This window comes from Mus musculus, chromosome 17 (assembly GCF_000001635.26).
Source record: "Mus musculus strain C57BL/6J chromosome 17, GRCm38.p6 C57BL/6J".
NCBI classification, from domain to species: Eukaryota; Metazoa; Chordata; class Mammalia; order Rodentia; family Muridae; genus Mus; species Mus musculus.
In genome coordinates, this window is record NC_000083.6 from 42590910 (window position 1) to 42611809 (window position 20900).

At 42.1% G+C, this 20900-nt stretch overlaps 1 protein-coding gene across 3 annotated transcripts in view; it reads right to left on the minus strand.

Moving 5' to 3' along the window:
- Window positions 1–20521, minus strand: part of Opn5 (opsin 5) — a 54652-nt gene extending 34131 nt beyond the window's left edge. The window contains exons 1-5 of one of the 3 annotated variants that reach the window (XM_006524453.1): window positions 20271–20349; window positions 17213–17300; window positions 16211–16330; window positions 5654–5824; window positions 1778–2112 (exon numbers count right to left, since the gene is read on the minus strand). In XM_006524453.1, coding sequence (XP_006524516.1) covers window positions 1778–2112; window positions 5654–5824; window positions 16211–16330; window positions 17213–17228 — 642 coding nt within the window. In that variant the 5' untranslated portion in view covers window positions 17229–17300; window positions 20271–20349. Of the gene's footprint in view, window positions 1–1777; window positions 2113–3702; window positions 4019–5653; window positions 5825–16210; window positions 16331–17212; window positions 17301–20270 lie in introns of those variants that run through there. The other 2 variants (NM_181753.4, XM_017317518.1) reach the window with 2 other exon arrangements.
- Window positions 20522–20900: the final 379 nt, after the last annotated feature.

Here is a 20900-nt window from a genome sequence, read left to right on the forward strand (position 1 = left end):
AGTTCACAGTTATCAAGGCCACCTTTAATCAGGTATGCAATGGAGTTATCACAGTTACCATCTAGCAAGTGCTGGGCTGTGGAATGCAGAAGAGGACAGAACCAAACACTTGCCTGAATCTCATTTGCTCTCTTGCCTGATGAGCTGCGAGCCACCACGCGGATGCTGGAAGGCAAACCTAGTTCCCCTGCAAGATGTGCTGAGTTGTGTCTCCAGACCCAAATTTACTATGCTTGTTACACAGTGAGGAAACAGACTCTAAGAAGCTGGATGTCCATTGCATACACTAACAAGATTTTGCTGAAAGGACCCTGATATAGCTGTCTCTTGTGAGACTATGCTGGGGACTAGCAAACACAGAAGTGGATGCTCACAGTCAGCTAATGGATGGATCACAGGGCTCCCAATGGAGGAGCTAGAGAAAGTAACCAAGGAGCTAAAGGGATCTGCAATCCTATAGGTGGAACAACATTATGAACTAAACAGTACCCCGGAGCTCTTGACTCTAGCTGCATATGTATCAAAAGATGGCCTAGTCGGCCATCACTGGAAAGAGAGGCCCATTGGACTTGCAAACTTTATATGCCCCAGTAGAGGGGAACGCCAGGGCCAAGAAGGGGGAGTGGGTGGGTAGGGGAGTGGGGGGGACGGTATGGGGGACTTTTGGGATAGCATTGGAAATGTAAATGAGGAAAATACCTAATAAAAAATATTAAAAAAAATAAGGTGAAGAGCAAGAGGGAGAGGCACCTGATATTGACCTCTAGCTTCTACACGTGTACATATCTACAGACTCCTTATATCATATGAAAAAAATAAATGTATTAAAATTCAAACTGGACAAGAACTTAATAAACACTTTTTAAATATATTTCATATATTACAAAAAGAAAGAAGTTGGGTGTCACAGAAAAAGATGGGCTCTGCAAGTTGTACTTACATATTTGTCAATGTGTAGGTCAATGTGTGTACATGTTGGGGAGTGGGCATAGGAGTGTGTGTGTGTAAAACAATAATAATCAAAGACAGAGAGAGAGAGACTATAAGTGAGAATGAGAGGAAACATGGGAGGGGCTGGAAGGAGGAAAGGGAAGGAAGGCAGTAATGTAATTATATTTTATTTACCATGTAATAAATCAATCAACTAACTTTAAAAAGTTAGATGTCTAGTGCTGGGTTACAGACAGCTCAATGTTTATGGTGGAATCCAAACCTTAATCTGTTGTCAAATTCCATGGTCCTTTCTCCACTTACCATAATATCTAAAAGACTGCCAACTGTGTTCCTCCACACTTACCAAAGGATCCAACCATTCAGGAATGCTCTGTGATAAACCAGTAAACAATGTGGATGGCAGGATGACCTGAAAATGCCTACCAGAGTCCAAGCAAAATGGTGCAAACTGTGAGGTATTACATGTGTGTGTGTGTGTGTGTGTGTCTGTGTGTGTGTGTGTGTGTGTGTGTGTGTGTGTGTGTGTGTGTGTGTGTGTGTGTGTGTGACCAACATGTATTTCAATAAAGAAAATAGGCCCATCAAATCCACTACACTAATTTGGTAGATACTTTAAATGTGTGTATTTGTGTGGAGAGTTTAGGGAGCAGAAGGGTGAGACTACAGTGATTTATATAAGCTCTAACAGAGTTCAAGCATGGATAAACAACCAATAGAGATTCTGGGTTTTTTCAGGTCCCAACAGTCCCCAACCCTTCCACCTTTTGACATTTTGAGTGTTCTAAAAAGCCACACCTATTAAAGGGACTACAGTTACCATTACCTTGGTCAGCTTCACCTCAAGTACATGGCTGCTATGGATTCGACTGTCGAAATGGGCTACCTCTTTAGAAGAAGACTTCACCTTGGCGATGATCTTAGCATATGAGAAAACAATCACAGCCGTTGGCAGCAGGAGGCAGAAGAAGAGGATGCTCAGGATGAACACCTGACCCCCACCTGAAGCCTGGGCCAGCCACCAGTCCAGGGTGCATGAGGTTCCGAAGGGCTCAGGTGCATAGTCCCCCAGGCCCACCAAGGGCATGGTGGTCCAGAAGGAAGCATAAGCCCAGATGACTGCCAGGCAGATGTAGGCATGCTTTCTCTTCAGCCAGACCCCTGGAGGTAGAAAAAAAGAGCATTACCCACATGTAACCTACCCTGAGCCCGGATACCTCCCCTGGACATGTCAAATTCCATCTGCAAAGATTTATTCCACTGAATTCTGGGAGACGTGGACAGATTAACTGAAGCCTGGGGGAGAGTGAAGTCAAGGCAGGGAAAGTTCCAGAGCTGGAGGCTTTGTCCAGGAGGATGCAATTTGAAGAGAATTCACGGGGAAAGTTTTCTCTAGGCACCTAGGAGCTTTGGGAGGGAGAAGTGGCTCAGGGTGGGAGAGCGGACAGCACAAAGAGGAGAGGACACGGAAGACGATGGGGGAGCTTGGGAAGATATCTCAAGAGTATGTTAGTGAGTTGTCTAAGAATTGAAAGGACAGTCCTTCCCAGGAGGTGCAAAATCACAAAGAATTCGTCTTGTCTTGAAACCATTCTTATTTCTCAATCCTCTTTTGTGTCTATATCCCTTCCTTGCCTAGGAATTTGTTGAGTGGGGTTGGCGGGTCTTGAACCTGAACCTGTGGTGTGGTGTTAAAATGAATGACTGTGCTTGGAAATCCATGCACATTTTTGAATCCTTGGATGTTATTCATGGGACAGTCGGAGAGTACACCGGCATGGTGGGAGAGCAGCAATCTGATTAGGTTGTCACACATACTGTGTAAGTAATTCTGGGGGGAAAAATGTCTTCAAGAAGACCGGGGGTGACAAAGGAGTGGGAGACAAAGAGCTCTTTAAGGGAATTCCAAGAGAAAGAAATGCTACAATCATTTATTTTTTTAATTAAGTTGTAAAACACTAGTGATCATTTCCCGAAGTTCAACAGTCACCAAAGCCAGGTCATCTAGCTCTTCTGCAGCAGTCATGGGAATCTCTGCACCTCCCATAGCATATTGCAGCAGAGGAATGAGAATGGTCCCTTGCTGCTTCGGCTGCACAGTAGCAGGGTAGAACTATCAAAAAAGAAACACAGAGTAACCCTAACTCTTTCCACATGCGCTCGGGGGCTGCTTCTGTTCTGAGCAAGTGAGATTTAAGTCACTAAGACTGCAGTTCTTCAGAGCGCAGTGTGACTTCTTCCATGTGGCCTTTCTGGGTGCTCAGTATTCTTAACATTAAAGGGAAGTTGTGGTGACCCATTGCTTATGGTTTGTTGTTAGCTTCGTTGCTTTCTTGTTTGTTTGCTTTGAGGAATGGACTCTGACCCAAGCTAGCCTCAGAATGGCTGTGGAGCTGAGGGTGAGCTTAAACTTCTGATCCTCCTGCCTCCATATCCCAAGAACTGGAATGACAGGTGCACACTCCCACTGTGCCTACTTTATGTGGTGCTGGGGCCAGAACACAGGGCATTGTGCATGGTAGGCAGGCACTCTACCAACTGAGCTATCACCCCAGTCTTTGCTTAAAGGTTTTGATGATGTTTAAAGTAAATGAAATAGTGTCAACTTTGCAAACTCTTAACTTAGACCTTAATATGAACATTTACTCCTCTGTGTGTGTGTGTGTGTGTGTGTGTGTGTGTGTGTGTGTGTGTGTGTGTATGTGTGTGTGTGATCACTAAGAAGAAACAGAAGAAATTGTGTCTATGCTCCGTCGTCTCCATTTACTCAAATACATGGCATTGCACATCATGAAATAGAAACTTCCTCAAGCCCAACGAGAGAAGGGTAGCGATCGGGTAGCCACAAAGGTTCATCAGCTCTTGATTATCCATCCTAACGCGTCAGACACTGGCAGAGATTGTGACATAGCTTCATAAGGACGTGCATAGGCATACGGATAAGCATTGATAGTGAGGGTTACTGAGTGAGATGCTTTCATACTTACATTCCAGTATGCTGAAAGGCTGTCAAGTACAGGAGGGAGTAGATTAGGAGATGGGTTCTGTGGTGCTCCAGAAGTCAGAACTAGGACCAATGGGTGGAGGTTACTGGGAGGCAGTTTTGTCTCAATATAAGGAATAACATTGTAACAATGAGAGCAGACCAATCAGAGAATGGGCTGCCTTGAGCAGTAGTAAGCTCCCCGTCACTGGTCACTGGAATTATTCAAGAGTCCAAAGGGTCATCTCTCAGGAATGACCACTTACAACGTTACGTGGTTGCTTCCCACCACATATGTCTGCATGTCCCTGAGTGACCTTTTAAATTCCGATATGCTAGAGAACACTGTGTGAAGGTCCAATAGTGAAGCAGGTTAAAGGGTGAAACCTCACTGAAAGTCAAGCTTAGAAGAAGCTTGTGGTATATACATTTCTCCTACAGCATTTATGCCCTGCCATGATTCTGGAAATGGATAGCATCCTCTCTTTAGTTGATACAAACTTTAAACTCTAGATGACATTTTAAAACAGAGATCAAGGATTATTCTTCCCCCCAAATACTCCCAGGAAGTTGAAACTTTTTGTCTTCTTGTCTATAAAATCTATGGTTTTATTTAATATCCATTTGCTGTGCGAGAAAACAAGATTATGATAAGAACTGAGCTCTAACATCATACAAACTGCATAATTGTATGATTTTATCTTATTGCAACTTTTGACTCAGGCTGTTTCAATGGGAAGTTTCAGACATTTACGAAAAGAGGTGCAGTTTTTTAATGAACGTTGAATCCTGAGGACACTCGCAACTCCCCTCCCACTGCCCCATATTGGCCTCCTTCAGAGTCTCTCGGAGTCCTCTTTCAGAGCACTAACAACTTTTTAAGGACAAAAGGAAACATTCTTTGTCATGTCTTTACACTGGCCATCCTCTGTCCTGCAGCCTCAGCCACACTATCTAACAGTTTGTTAGTCCAAGCTGTTTTACCCAAAGGAAGTCACAACCACTCCCTGATTAGGTCTGATTCTTACTATTAAAATTAAGTGCCCCAAATCTCTCTCCTTCTGGATCAATAAATTCCCAGGATCCAAAGAACCACACATACTAAAACTTTAATTAGTAAAATCGTCGAATCTTTAAAATATGGAGGTCTGGAAAATCCATTAAAGCTGCCTTGCTGGCCCTCTTAGCTGCTCGTCTACCTACCAAAACCACAAGGGACCCACAGAGCCTTTTTTCAGTGCATGCATCCTTTTAGATAGCAACATCTGTATGGCTCTCTAAACCTGGAGAACATCCTGGAATTCCCCATCTCTGAAAACTTAGGGAACCTGAATCCTAAAGAAAAATCATAGATAACAGTTCTTATAATCACAAAAAAAAAAAAAAAACCTGAAGTCATCAGCTAAATCTCTCAGACCTGATCTTTTCATTTATTCTTTTTGTTTTCCACATGAGTAAATTGTGTAGACACTGCGGTATTTTATACAAGAAAGTGAGACATCTGAAAGCTGTAGGCATATTGTAAAAGTCGAACTAAAGGAAACATATGTCAACACAGGTCAAATCTAAATAAACAGTAGAACAAGATAGGCTATGAATAGAAGGGTTCTTGGTCACTGAAGTCATTAATAACCTTTATTTACTGTAGAAAATATGCACAGCTCTGACACTCCGATCATCTAACTTTCCTATCAGGGAACAAGGGACCTTCCAACTTACCATAAGACAGATAACAGATCTTCAGATAGCGGTCCAGGCTGACAGCAGTCATGGTAATCAGGCTTCCACAGCCAAAGAAAAATCCAGCCCAGCCATACCAGCGGCAGCCAAACCAGCCAAACACCCAGCGGTGGCAGAAGCAAGAGATGATGGTGAACGGCTTGCCTACAACTAGAGCATCAAGCAGGCATCAAATGAAGCTACTTGAAGGTTAAAATCTTCACATATTCACTCAACTCAGCTGGCCCTTCATCCCCACAGACACATTTCAAAGTGTGAGTACACACACACACACACACACACACACACACATTCCTTACTCAGAATGGATAGATTAGTAAAATTCTGACAGCTCATAGGTGACCCACGACAACAAAATGAAGACACAACAGGTCTTGGTGGTAGACATAAAGGGATCAGCAGGTCTGGGATGTCGAGGAAACCGTTTCCTCCTTACGGCTTCATAGGGCTTGAAGGGGCTTTGCAAACTGCTGGGAGCCCATTCATCTGTTGATCATGTGTTTGATAATAACCCATGAGTCTACTTGTACACTAAGGAATAATGCCACAACTGTCGTAGGAGTAACCAGCGATTTTCTAATTGGTTTTGAGGCTTGCTCCAGAAGTAGGAGAATGTATGTGGAACTGTAAACCTAATCAAAAGCTGATGGCTTGGAAAGTCCTGGGCTCTGTGAAGAAGCTACTACTGTTGATCTACTAAAGAGGCATAAGCTGCCTTCTGCATAACTATGTTTTTGCCCATAGATTAATGTTGCTGTTAGCTTTGGTCAGACAAATGTCATTTTGCAGTTAACAGTAGTGACTGCAAGACTCACAAATTGGCCAAACTACTGAAAATAAATGACTATTGAATGTCAGGCTGTAAACGGGACATTTTTAACACACACCTTCTCAGAAAGCAACTCAAAAGAAGAAGCAGAAAGAATGTAAGAGCTGCAGGTAAGGACAGGGAGCTATACAGGATGCTGACCTCATGATTAGACATGTCATGTCATGACATGGCATAGCATGACTGTCACATTCCTGAGCTCATGGCATATGTGATTACCTGTACAAGGTGGGCTAAGCTTGTCAACATCCTGTTATGGGAGGGAAGGGGCTCATAGGTACCCATTTCTCTCTGAAGATTTATAAGTACTTAATGGCTGCTAAGGAAGGGAGAGATATGCACTGGTAAGGTGGGACGAGGTCCTGTAAGCAATTCTAATATAATTCATTGAGACACACATGCAAAAGATATGAAGGTTGATAAAAGGACTGTTAGGAAAATAGTGAGGAATTAGTGAGAAGGATGGGGGAGTAAGGGGGGAATGAGGGAGTGAATTGATTTTAATATGTTATATACAAGTATGAAAGTGTCATATTATGCTAATATATATGCTAATAAAATGATTCAAAAATACCTTTCAACTATTTTTAAAATGGCACTGATGTTTTTCAGGAACTAAAATTGAAATTACCCTGAAAAGTTTTCATTCATCCCAATAGTCAAAGAACTTTTTGAAAGTTAAGTATGACTTTCCTTACTATTATAACTGCCTCAAAGAGATTTGGCTTCAAGGAGTACAATAGATGTTACCCCAGAGGGCGATAACAGCAATGTGATCCTTGTTAACCTAAAGTGGTTCATTTTAAAGATGAGCAAGACAGACACTACATTTACAATAAAACATCCGAGAGAGATTTTCTTCTGAAGCACAATGTTCCTAAACTGATTTTTCCTCCTTGACTGTCTGGGACTCTGTTGTTCTCCTCCTGTTCAAAATTAGATATTCAAGTTGGAATGTTGAATAAGCATTCCTGGGAACAAGGTTGTCTACAGTGACCTTGACACATCTATTCAGCCACACCAAGCTTATTGGAGGACTTGTGTCTTGGCCTCCAAAGCGAACATACTTGGCTAGTCAAACAAAACCCAACAAAGGGTACAACTATGGTCGTTGATGGTGAATATGCAAAACATTTACGTATTTCCTATTCAGAAAGTATCTTGTGCCCAGGTGTATTAACTATAGGCTGCTGCTGCTGCCATTACCAATTACTCCACAGATTATGAAAAATAAAATTAAGACTCCTTGTGTGCTCTTGGGACCCTTTGTCTCCTGTTGGGTTGCCATTACCCATTACCAATTACTCCACAGATTATGAAAAATAAAATTAAGACTCCTTGTGTGCTCTTGAGACCCTTTGTCTCCTGTTGGGTTGCCTTGTCCAACTTCAGTGTGATGGTTTTTTTGCCTTGTCTTGGTGCATTTTGCTTTGTCATGTTGGGCTGTTGTCTCTTGGAGACCTGCTTCTTTCTGAAGGGAGATGGAAAGGGAGTAGACAGGGGGAGAAGGGAGATGGGAGAGAGCCAGGAGGAATGGACAGAGGGGAAATTGTTTCCAGAATGTATATCAGAGACAAATCTATTTTCAGTTTAAGGATAATAGGTCTTACACCAAAAAAATACTTCAATGCTGGGAATTATAACCTTTATGCATGTCATGCAGTAGCTCCCCAAGTCTGCTGGTACTCCCCCATGTAGTCTCAGGATTAACAAGTAATTATAGTTTTATACTCATTTGTTGTGTTATTACACTATCTAAGCTTTATAGAGTAATGTCAAGTAGATGGATCATAGAAGGCATCCATGTATCGGCCAATTCTAAAAGAAATGTTTCTATTGGCTTCAGCTGATGTTCCAACTAAGTTTGTAGAGTGTTTGCCTGGGGTACCCAAGGTCCTGGTTCAATTTCACGATACACAAGTCAGACATGGCAGCACTAGGCTGCAGCTGTAGGGTTTGGGAAGTAGAGTCTGGAATATCAGAGGTTCAAATCAACCTTTACTTATTAGAGAGTTGGTTGTCATCCTGGGCTACATGAGACTACGACACAGAATGTGTCAAGGCAGCAGAAGAGATTAATGTGGCCTAGAGACAAAAACTAATATCCATGCTAGGTCTCCATCCAAAATGGAGGTTTTGTTTATTTTGTTTTGTCTTGTCTTGTCTTGTCTTGTCTTGTCTTGTCTTGTCTTGTCTTGTCTTGTCTTGTCTTGTTTTGTTTTGTTGGGGGTAGTGAACATCATGTGTGTGTGTGTGTGTGTGTGAGAGAGAGAAAGAGAGAGAGAGAGAGAGAGAGAGACCTTTAAATCTTTTATTATTGAATGTGATAATTTTGCTACTTTTAATCAAAGATACTCCTTCATCATTCTAGCTTGTTAAGAATTTTTTATCCCAAAACACATATTAAGCTTTATTAAAAGGATTCCATTGCACCTTTCATGAATTCTTATACACTGTTCATGAGTTTTCTGTCCTCACTGAATCTGTTAATACAGTCACTCCTGCTGTGAGAGGGTGATATGGTTTCTAACCCCAGGTAAAACATCACATACTCAGAGTTAAGCCCTGAGTAGTGGGACTTGGGAGAAGAAAGCGGGTAGGTCATCTATGCAGAAAGAGAAACCATGCCTTGAATTCAGAACAGGGAGAGTGAAAGGCCACAGAGGTGTGAGTCTCACTCACATTCTCTCAATTTGAACTTAAATGCACACACATTATATACATATACATCATATACATATACTACATATACATATACTGTTTTCAGGATAACAACAGCATTCAAGGACAAGAGAATGAGAGGAATGAAATCTTGGAATTGGAAGGAACTTTTCTAATACAATGATTTTCAAATGCTCCCTTCTTGGGGAGTCTATAAAGCTCTTCTGAAAGCACAAATATTTGTGTGTGTGTGTGTGTGTGTGTGTGTGTGTGTGTGTGTGTGTGTGTGTGTGTGTGTTGTGGGAGGGGTGGGTTTGTGTATATACATGGCTCATATATAAATGTATGTGTGTGTCTGTATAGCAATGGCTTGATATGTATATGTTTGCATGTAGACAAGTACATATGTGAGTGTGTGGAAGGGTGCACTGTCTGTGCACAACTGTGTGTGTGAAGCGAGACTGTCATGGAGAGCCTAACCCTCTTTCCATCAGGAGAAATATCATATCTTATTTATGGCTATTTTATTACATCATTTGATGGTTTTGGTTTTTGTATTTTTATTACTTATGAACAGAGAAGGACCAGTCAAGGCAGATGGAAAATATCAGGAGTGGGGATGAGTGAGGGGAAAGGAGAGAGGGGGGAAGGAAGAGAGAATGAATGAAAAGTATGGAAGCCAGTCCTGCAAGAACACTCGGTACTTTGTACACTTTTGTACTATTAGTAACAAAACTGACCAAAACTATTTGCCAATCACTTTTTAAGCTCTTCCATGTTTAAATTAAAACCACATTCCCATGTTCTCTTGCAATTTTTTCCTCTCTATTCATTCTTTGTCACACATGTTCTGTTGAGTTATGTCTTACTCAGATACGAGATACCCATTTTAATAAACGTAAGATTCAAACACAAGACAGCTATTAGTAAAGGCAAGGTTCAATATACTTGCAACCAGTCTGAGAGAGAAATGGGGAGAGCATGACAGAATGATAAATAGGAATTAGTGGGGTAAAGAAACACAGGATACAGAGATAGACAAGAGTCATTACTTTACATAAGGGAGTGACATTTAGGTAGCATGAGGATCAGTAGCCTGAAAAGCCTTCAGAGCAGAAAAGACAGCAAACCCCAAAGCTTGCAGAAAATCCCCTTGCGTGAAGGCCAAGGCAGCAGAAGAGATTAATGTGACCTAGAGACAAAAACTAATATCCATGCTAGGTCTCCATCCAAAATGGAGGTTTTGTTTATTTTGTTTTGTCTTGTCTTGTCTTGTCTTGTCTTGTCTTGTCTTGTCTTGTCTTGTCTTGTCTTGTTTTGTTGGGGTAGTGAACATCGTGTGTGTGTGTGTGTGTGTGTGTGTGTGTGTGTGTGTGTGTGTGTGTGTGTGTGAGAGAGAGAGAGAGGGGGGGGAGAGAGAGAGTGCACTCATGCACATGTATGTTGGTTTGTTTGAAACAGGGCCTCACGTAGCCCAAACTGGCCTCAAATGTATTCTGTAGCTGAAGAGGGTAACCCTAGGCTACTGCACATCTTGCCTTCACCTCCCAAATGTTGTGATTTTGAGCTCTGGTACTATGTCCAGCCTGGAGTAGAGCCTTTGACAAGGTCATCTACCACAAATATCAATATCTGTGTCTGTCTCTGTCCCTCAGTCTGCCTCCCTCTCCCCCTCCTCTCTTTCACGTAGTAGAATGCTCCTCAGCCTGATAGAGCCACTGCAGTGCAGCTTCGCTGTGTTTTGCTTTGCTTTAGCTATCAGTGTCCAGGACTTCAAACCCCTGGACCTGCTAACACAATTCTCTAACTCTCTATCTTACTCTATCTACTACATGGTCCTGAATAAGAGCCTCTCTCTGTGTTAAGACAACCTACATTAGCTGCATATCTGTGGCATGCCTGATTCTAAAATGTGCTTCTTCCATGTTTAGAATAGAATGCAGCTGGGTCACAAACTTTTGACTGAAAATCTATCCTGTCTACAAGAAATCCAGGGATGGGAGATGGAGCAGAGACTGAGGGAATGGCCAACCAATAACCACCGGCCCAACTTGAGACCCATCCCATGAGCAAGCACCAATCGTTGACACTATTAATGATACTCTGTTATGCTTGCAGACAGGAGCCTAGCATGGCTGTCTTCCAAGAGGTTCCACCCAGCAGCTGACTCAGACGGATGCAGACATTCACAGCTAAACAGTGGATGGAGCTTAGAACTCTTCCCCCCCCCCCTTTTTTTTATTAGATATTTTCTTTGTTTACATTTCAAATGTTATCCCCTTTCCTAGTTTCCCCTTGGAAAATCCCCTATCCTCTCCCCCCTCCCCCTGCTCCCCAACCTACCCACTCATGCTTCCTGGCCCTGGCATTCCCCTATACTGGGGCATAGAACCTTCACAGAACCAAGGGCCTGTCCTCCCATTGATGACCAACTAGGCCATCCTGTGCTACATATGCAGCTAGAGCTAGTCCTTCCATGTGTTTTCTTTGATTGATGGTTTAGTCCCAGGGAGCTCTGGGGGTACTGGTTAGTTCATATTGTTGTTCCTCCTAGGGGACTGCAAACCCTTTCAGCTTCTTGGGTACTTTGTCTAGCTCCTTCATTGGGGACCCTGTGGAGCTTAGAACTCTTATGAAAGAATAGAAAGAAGGATTGAAGACCCAGAAGGGGATGAGAACTCCACAGGAAGACCAACAGAGTCAACTAACCTTAACCCTTTGGGCTCTCAGAGACTGAAACCACCAATCAAAGTGCATACAGGGGCTGGACCTAGGCTTCCCCACACATATGTAACAGATGTACAGCTTGGTTTTCATGGTGGATCCTGAACAACTGGAACGGGGCCTGTCACAAAAGCTGTTGCCTAGATGTAGGATATGTTGTTCTAGCTGTGATGCCTTGTCTGTCCTCAGTGGGAGAGGATGTACCTAGCCTGGAAGACTTGATACCAGGGTAGGAGGATACCCAGGGGCCCCCACCCACACAGAGGAGAAGGGGGAAAGGAATGGGGGAAGGCTTGTGGGAGGGGGTGACTGGGAGGGAGTCAGTGAGAGATTGAGAAGTGAATAAGTAAAAAATAAACGATAAAAATAAAATAAAATAATAAAAAATAAAGAATGCATCTGAGTAAGGGAAGAAGACAAAATTTTTAGGGATGTATTGGAAGAAAGTGTGTTATAGACAGTAAACGTGACCCAGATTTACCAATGAAAGCCCAGGTGGAAGAAAACACCTTCTGGTGAATTCCTCTAAGCGCACTGGCTGGGGAAGGAAGAGTGTGATTTCTGAGATCTCTTGAGCAGACTGGTAAGGCTGAAAGCAGTTTCAATGTCTCAGGCCAATTAAGAGTATTTTTTTAAATTCCGTCTTGTCTGTGTCCGCCTTAAGCAAAAGTCAGCTATTACTCACTGGTGAAGGATGTAGCTGAAATGGCAGGGTTCATAGGGACAGGCATTTTACATGCAGAACCAGGAAGGGAGCCTTAGGCTAGCAGATGGAGAAAAACCGAACCATGCCCGCTGCTCTCCCGCCATCTCGTGGCAAGAGTAGAAATGGCAGGCACTTTGCAGCCTTGCACAAACCGCGTGGGGTTCACACAGGCTTGCAGAGCCTCTTTCCGCTTCTAACATACAAACACATTTAAGCGTTTATGATACTGGAGTCTATCTGTACCCAGTACCGCCTTCTCAAGCAACCTGAAGCAAGCAAACTCTCAAGAAGAGGGCAACATATCTGCTATTTAATATTGCATCGACTCAATAGGTCGAGAATTATTATTAAACTTGGTTTTTGTAAACTAGCAGCAGTAGAAAATTCGATTTAGGAAAAGGCACACTATTTTAAAAGGGAAAGCGAGAAGCTGCTTTTAAAAAAAAGTCTCCAATGCAAAAGCAAACACTTTAACGGCTCGTCCTTCCTCCCTAACAGCCTGAGACTACAGACAGCTAGATAACAGATTTTGAATCCAAATAAAGGTTAGGGTATAGTCAGTCAATCATGGAGCAAGATGACACACACCCAAAATTACTCTTTCTTAAATAAAGTACAGTTAAAGAAAGAATATTATAGCTCCTTTGCTCGGTTATCTGAAATGTCTAAGAAACAAGAGAAAATCCAGAAGTTTTCAATTTGACCCACAGAGTAGCTTATCTGGAAATGCATGAATGCACACTGGTGTGTGTGTGTGTGTGTGTGTGTGTGTGTGTGTGTGTGTGTGTGTGTGTCTGTGTCTGTGTGTCTGTCTGTATCTCTTGAGTGTCTGTGTGAGTGAGTGTGTGTGTGTGTGTGTGTGTGTGTGTGGTGTGTGTGGTGTGTGTGTGTGGTGTGTGCATGTCTGGATGTGTATGCATGTGTGTGTGTGTGTGTGTATCTGTGTGTCTGCCTGTAGCTCTGTGTGTTTCTTTGAGTGAGGTATGTCTGTCTGTCTGTATCTATTGAGTGTGTCTCTGGGTGGGGTGTGTGTGTGTGTGTGTGTGTATCTCCATGTGTCTGTCTGTCTGTCTGTATCTCTGTATTTCTGTGTGTGTCTGTGGGCGAGGTATGTCTGTCTGTCTGTATCTCTTGAGTGTGTGTGTGTGTGTGTGTGTGTGTGTATCTGTGTGTCTGTCTGTAGCTCTGTGTGTTTCTGTGAATGAGGTATGTCTGTCTGTCTGTATCTATTGAGTGTCTCTGTGTGTAGGGTGTGTGTGTGTGTGCACGCACATGTGTTATTTCTGCCTATCTGCATCTCTGTGTATTTCTCTGTATGTGGTATGTCTGTCCGTCTGCATCTCTGTGTGTTTCTGTGGATGTGGAATGTCTGAATTTATGAGTGTCTGTGTGTGTGGTGTGGTGCATGTGCACGTGTGTGCATATGCAAATGTGTAGACTGAATATTAATGTTAGGTGTCTTTCTCAATCGCTTGCCACCTTATTGGGGGCACTAGGGTCTTTCAGTGACGCTGTTGTACTCCACGCCTCACAGTGTTCCTGTCTCCACTTCCCAAGGCTGGGATTACAAGGATGTATTGTCACAGCCATGGATGCTACCTATCCAAATCAGGTCTTCATGCTCACAGCAAGGACTTTATCCACTGAACTTCTCGGGCACGTGAATTAAACTCCCTGATATCAGTACTTTTAAGTGCCTCCTATAATGTCTTTGTGCAGCCAACTTTAAGGACCGTGGTAGAAGCTTGTAGTGAGTTCTTACACTACAATAAAAATCACCGTTGCCCCAGCAACTCTTGTCTTCTCTCAGAGTGACTTGTCATGGTCTTTGGCTAGCATTTCCCCTTCAAGATTCTATCATGTTACATTTTTTTTTCACCAGGTCTCCATGCTGGTGAGAAAGTAGTCACAGAGTGCAAATCAGTGGGCTGTTAGATCCTGAACCCATAGCCCAGTGCACTCTGAAATATGGCAGTATCACGTATTATATGGACAGTATCATGTATTGTCCAAAACTCTGCCCTTAACACTTAGCATTCCTGGGATAGGGCTTAACAGTGGGCTTGGACAATCGCTCCAAGGGTAAAGTGTTTGTCAGATAAGTGTGAGGACCAGAGTTCGGATCTGCAGCACCTATGTAAACCCTGGGTGCCCAGCCCATGGGAAGCAGAGATAGTGGATTTCCTAAGGCAAGCTGGTTAGCTAGAGAAACAAATTGACGAGCTCTGAATTCAAGTGAGAAACCCTGTCTCAGTACACATAGAAGTCAAGAATTAAAAACAGCAATGTTAGCTTCTAGTTTACCTGCACACACATACTCACATGCATACGCACACACACACATACATGAGTACACACACACACATGTATGTGTGCCCACATAAACATGAATATTCATGCACACAAATATACACATGAATATGTAACCACATGAAATTGCCCATATACGTAAATGTGCATACACACGTACATATACAGACATGTATATATTCAAGGAAAAAATAAGTAAGAAATAAAATATTTGACAAAAATGATCTAACCATAGAGCCACATGCCTGTAATCCTACCACTCCGGGGAGGCAAGGGGGTGAACAGTTCAAAGTCAGCCTCACCTACATAGGAAATCAGGGAACAGCCTGGGCTATAGGAGAGCGTGTCTCAAAAGGCCAAAAAGAAAAAGAAAAAGGGGGACAAGAAAGAAACAAGGAAACAGAAAGAAGGAAAGAAACAGAGAAAGAAGGAAAGGAAAATAAAAAATAGAAAACTTCTCTCATACAATATATTTTGATCATTGTTTTTCCAACTCCTCCCAAATACTCTCTACCTCCCTACCCACCAGCTTTTTCTCTCTCTAAAAAGAAGCAAACACAAGCCGGGCATGGTGGCACATGCCTTTAATCCCAGCACTCGGGAGGCAGAGGCAGGCAGATTTCTTAGTTCGAGGCCTGCCTGGCTGAGTGAGTTCCAGGACAGCCAGGGCTACACGGAGAAACCCTGTCTCAAAAAAAAAAAAAAAGAAGAAGAAGAAGAAGAAGAAGAAGAAGAAGAAGAAGAAGAAGAAGAAGAAGAAGAAGAAGAAGAAGAAGAAGACACACGAAAGAAGAATGAAATGAAATGAAAACCAAACAAACAGAAAACCGATAAGACTAAATAAATAAATAAATAAATAAATAAATAAATAAATAAGCTTACCAAAAAACATGGAGTTTGTTTGGCTTTGGCTAACTAACTATTCTTGATCACAGGGCCTGCCCACCCTGGAGTGTGGCACTCCACTGGAGAAAACTTAGTCTTTTCTTTTCCCCTCCAGGTATCAATTTGAAATAGCTTTGGGGAGGGGGGGGCTGTCCCAGTTTTCTAGGGAGAAGCCCCATGCCTAACCAAAAATGATAAACAACCTCTTAATAAATATGTTATTAAATAAAATTAAATATATTAATAAGTAAAAAAGAATGTTAGCTGATCTCTTTAGCAGATGTTTTATTGACTGGCTACAAACACTGCAAAGATGCTTTGGGAAGAAGCAGGAGGTAAGAAAGTGAGCTCTGAGCCAGTGAGGGATTTAGAATGGCTAATACCTTAAACCCACAAAGAAGGAGCAGCGTGGCTGAATTACCTGATATCCCCAGATCACAGACTGCTAAATTGATAGTCATTATTTCCGCAGGTCTCAGCTTCTTCTTGCGTCTAGAAGACATATAAAGGACATACCCATTTCCAAATGTAGAGAGAATCCCTACAAAGAAGAATAAAATGTCCCATCATTAAAGTGAGCATGAGCATTCATTTGCAGATGAAACACTTCACATTAAAAAACAAAAAAACAATGAACTCCACGGATTTAGAGGGTAATGACAGGACACTAGATAAAAATCTAAGTTGAGAAGATGAAATAAAAGCATGGATTGTGAGTGACAGGCAAGGGATGGGTCGCCTCAGAAGGGGTAGGAATGGGGAATTACAGGACTGAACTTACCCAGACAAGGGAACCACTAGCTTCTCGGTTAGGCTCAGGATGATGTGGGAATCCCAATGGTCAGTTCTTGTACCGGCCCCCAGGGCAGAGTGTTTTCCTCGCCATTTTTATAAAGTATTGGCTTTATATGACTCCCTCCCTTGAATAAGTGGAATCAACCCCTTAGCTTTTTATAAAAATCTTGAAGATAAAGTCAACCAAGAGAGGTGACTTCAGTGCCCCTGTGGGCTCACATAGGAGCACTGGCATGTGGGAGAGGTGTGGTCAGAGGTGGCTTCCTTGCAAGGAAGGGGTCATGTCCTCAACACAGGCCCCAGGACTTAGATTCCTGCGGTGGAATGGACCCTCACTATCTGGACCATGGATGCCTTCAGCTACCCCTGGACTAGCTGTCAAGGGTAAGTGTGTAACCACTGACAACATTCCCCTCCCACCAAGGAGAGAGAAAGTGACCCTCAACCCACCAGACCTGACAACAACGACATACATGTGTTCCCAAGTTTGAATGTTCTTTTATTAATGGCAAGTTGGTTTTGGATATTACAATGAAACTGTTCACAAGTTCTTACAAGCCCAGTTTTTAAAAATCCAAAAATTAGACCCATTATCTACTGACTGTATTTAAGAAAAGAATACACCTACTTCCATAGCTTAACATGTAGAGTAGATTTCCTCAGGAATTCTTGCTTCATAGTGTAGCTGTGTATAAATGAGAATCTGGTACAGCTGCCTTCAGTGGTAAGGAATAAGGAAAGTATTAACAGGAGAGACCCAGCGTTTTCTGTTTAAATTTCTACTTTACTTCCTCCACCACAATTCATTTGAGGGGGCAAGGGGAAAAAAAAAATGTGTGTCTCTGCTGATGGCATAAAACCACCGGATCTGACTGCATGGTGCTTTTTAGGGAATGCTGACTCTCTGGAGCCAAAGATGCTTAATGGTCCATGAAAGCCTCTTTAGCTTTCTTAAAGCAAATGGGGGAGGGGAGACTGAAGGGATTGTGCAGTCCTAGAGCAGAGGGGATAAAAGGCAACTCCTAATAAGAAGCCATCTAGCAAGGCACACTGGGAAAGAAAAGTGCAAAAAACGCAGCTCAAAAATAGTAAAACAAATTCCATCTTTGTCATAGCCAAAAAAAAAGGGGGGGGGGAACAGTTAAGTATTCGCATGCAGTCAATCCAGAAAGTTCCTCTAACACCCTTTGCCTGCCAGCATCTCTTGAGATTATTTCTTACTCTCATTTTCTTAAACTTTTTACTAACCCTATTTCATAGGGTTTCACCCAGTGCCCGTCATGATTTTAAAAATAGTGAACTCTATTAATGCTATGCTCAGTTGTTTCCGTGAGCAACCTTGTCTGCAGATGAGCATAATGAGACATCAGATTTATTTTTAAGACTAAGGAAAACAAAATTATGAAGATAGAGACTAGGGGGTGGTCTTTTTTTTTTTTTTTTTTTTTTTTTTTTTTGGATCATCAAAATCCTGTACCTTTTGTGTATAGACGGGCTGAAAAGCCTTCCTCTTAGGCAGTTAGTAAAACAGGTTTTAACATGGAGAGAAGAGAGTGGCAAACGGGCCTCACATTTATTTCTCCTGCATATCAATCTGGGGTTTCTATTCTCATTCTTCAGTTTCCCCGAAGATTCCTAGTATTTAACAAAGATGACCAAGAATGTTGCTTTGTCCACTCGGGCTCCTTAAAAAGGATCTAAACAAGTGACAAGCAGACATGGGTCTAGAAAGAGTATAAGCCCCTCCATTCTCATCCAAACCCACCCTTCCTCACTCACCCCAAATGATTTTTCTGTGACTTCAATTCACCTAGTACTCCCTTAGCTTGGGGACTTCCTTTCCAACACCTAAGTTTTAAGCTCCACTCCAGCACTTAAGTCTGATCTTGACTCCCTTGCACTCAACATGCATGAAATGAGAACTTTTCTCATTTCCCACCAACACTGCTGCACTCTCTTGCTAAAAATCCTTCAAAGTAGGAAGGGAATGGGCTAATCGTTCTCCCACGGTTAGATCGCCTAGAGCCATTGATCTGGTTAAAGACACTATTTTCAAAGCATCCCTTGCAACTGACTGGAACAAATAATTCTAATTTGTGAAATGATTCTTTGTCTGCCTTTCCTGATCACTGAGTTTAGGAAGACATGGTGTGGAGTTTATTCTGAGGCACTCTCGCTTTAAGCGTAGCAAAGAGTGGATACTTCATATATTTGTGTTCAAAAGGCCAAATTTCAATTAAAATGAAAAGTAGTCAAATGCTCACAGTAAATACGAGGATCCTTGAAATTATTTTGCAACAGAGCATATGATTTAATCTCATAAGTTCTTTCTGCCTCAAGCACTGACCATAGAGGGATCTATGGAACATTCTAGTGTGTTTTTTTTTCCAATTTCAGGAATTACATGAAATTCTTCACCAGTCATAAACAGATGAGAGAGGGAGGGGAAGAGAAAAAGGGAGGGAGGGAGAGTGGAAGAAACAAAGAAAGGAGGGAGAGAAAGAAAGGTTGAGAAAGCAGGCTGGAACCAACATCTGAAATATTAAAGACACATAAACCTAAAGATAGAACCCACCTGCACGCAGCTCACCCAAATTTAATATAGCAACTTTAAATTAAAGAAATGTGGTAAATATTTAAAGACAGTGCTACAATTTAGCCCTGGCTGGCCCGGAATTTTATGTAGACCAGTTTGGCCTGGAGTTCATAGAGATCTGCCTGCCTCTGACTCTCAAATGCTAGGGTTAAAAAACATGCCACCACGCCCAGACAAAATGTCATTGGTGCAAAATTGCATTGTGCAATTCAGTAGAAATATAAACCAGAAATGTGAGCTATACATATGTTGCTGGGTTTTTTTTCTGGTAGCCACATTAAGCAGCATAAAAGCACAAAAGAAAATTAGTTTTAATAATTTAATACTTAATCTACTAATCCATAAATTATGTATAAATCTAATCCATAAACTCATAATCCAGAAATTATGAGTTCAATGGACATTTCATATTTCAAAATATCAGTAAGATGTTTGTACATTATTTTCCAAGTACTAAGCCTTCAATAGGAGGCGTGCATTTTCACTACAATCTGCTCATTTGAAAGGTAACAGTTTGTCCACTCAGGAGCCATGGGTGGCTGCCAGTTTGAACAATACAGTCTAACATAAGGCAGATTCAACCCTGTGTGAGTTATACACAAAAACTCTTTTCACCAAAGTGTGGAATTTCATTGATCACCAGAATAATTTTTATCTTCATAGGACTGAGGTGCAACTTATAAAGCAGTGTTCACTGTCACTGTTATATTGGGCCAGAGTTCCCTCATTTATGAGAAAATGAAGCTAAAGTAGATGGTGTCTAAGAGCCATTCTTTTTAAAACAGAAAAATTATCAATTATCACTCTTTTGATAGCCAGAAATCAAACCTAGTAATCAAGTGACCAAATGAAGTAGCTTTGAGATAAAGAATTCACTATGAATGTTCTTTGGATTATTAATAGAATATTTATCCCTAATGAGAGCAACAGTCATTTTTTTATGAAACATTGATTGACTGTCACAATGCCAATTCACCTTCTCCACCTCTGCTAATACCCACGTACTTATCAGAATCATTTGTGCAAAATCAATACAGCCTATGAATTCTCTCAATGCAGCCTCTGACACAGAAGCATTAAGGAAGCTTACCGATTATTGTTAGGTAAAAGCCAGCCACTAAATCCGCTTCCCAGGAAAGTTTGGAAGCAAAAGGGTCCTCGTCTCGAAGATAGTGGGGCAGGCGCTCATCCTGAGGTAGGGCAGTGTGGTTCAAGGCCATGCTGGTCTCACACCCCCCAGGAGTCTGTGAAGCAAATCAGCAGAGATCTCAACAGACGGAATAACAAGTCCGTGAATCCGCTCACAAATGCATCTCTTTCCATAAAACAAAAGGCAAACTCCAGGGTCCCACAGGTGATTGGTACCTAGTGGAGAGATGTTCACCGTTGTTTTGTTTTGTTTTGTTTTTTTCTTAAATGACGTAAATACACCAACACGCAGTTGTTCAATTTGCAGTCTAGACAAGCCTGCATCTTCTCCTCAGGCTGCCTCTGCGGCTTTTCACACCTCCCCCAGTGAATAAAAGGTTGAAAACTAGTTTGTCCTATTGCTCCCTAGCAAACTTTGTAGAGCTCTGACGTAAGAAAACCCACAGTGAGAAATGTGGACACTGCACACTGACTTGCCAGAACACAGCATCCCAAGATAGCCCAAGCTTTCTCCATTCTTAACAGGCATGGTGAGCTAAGGAAAGAAAGAGTGTTCAGGGCACACGGACAT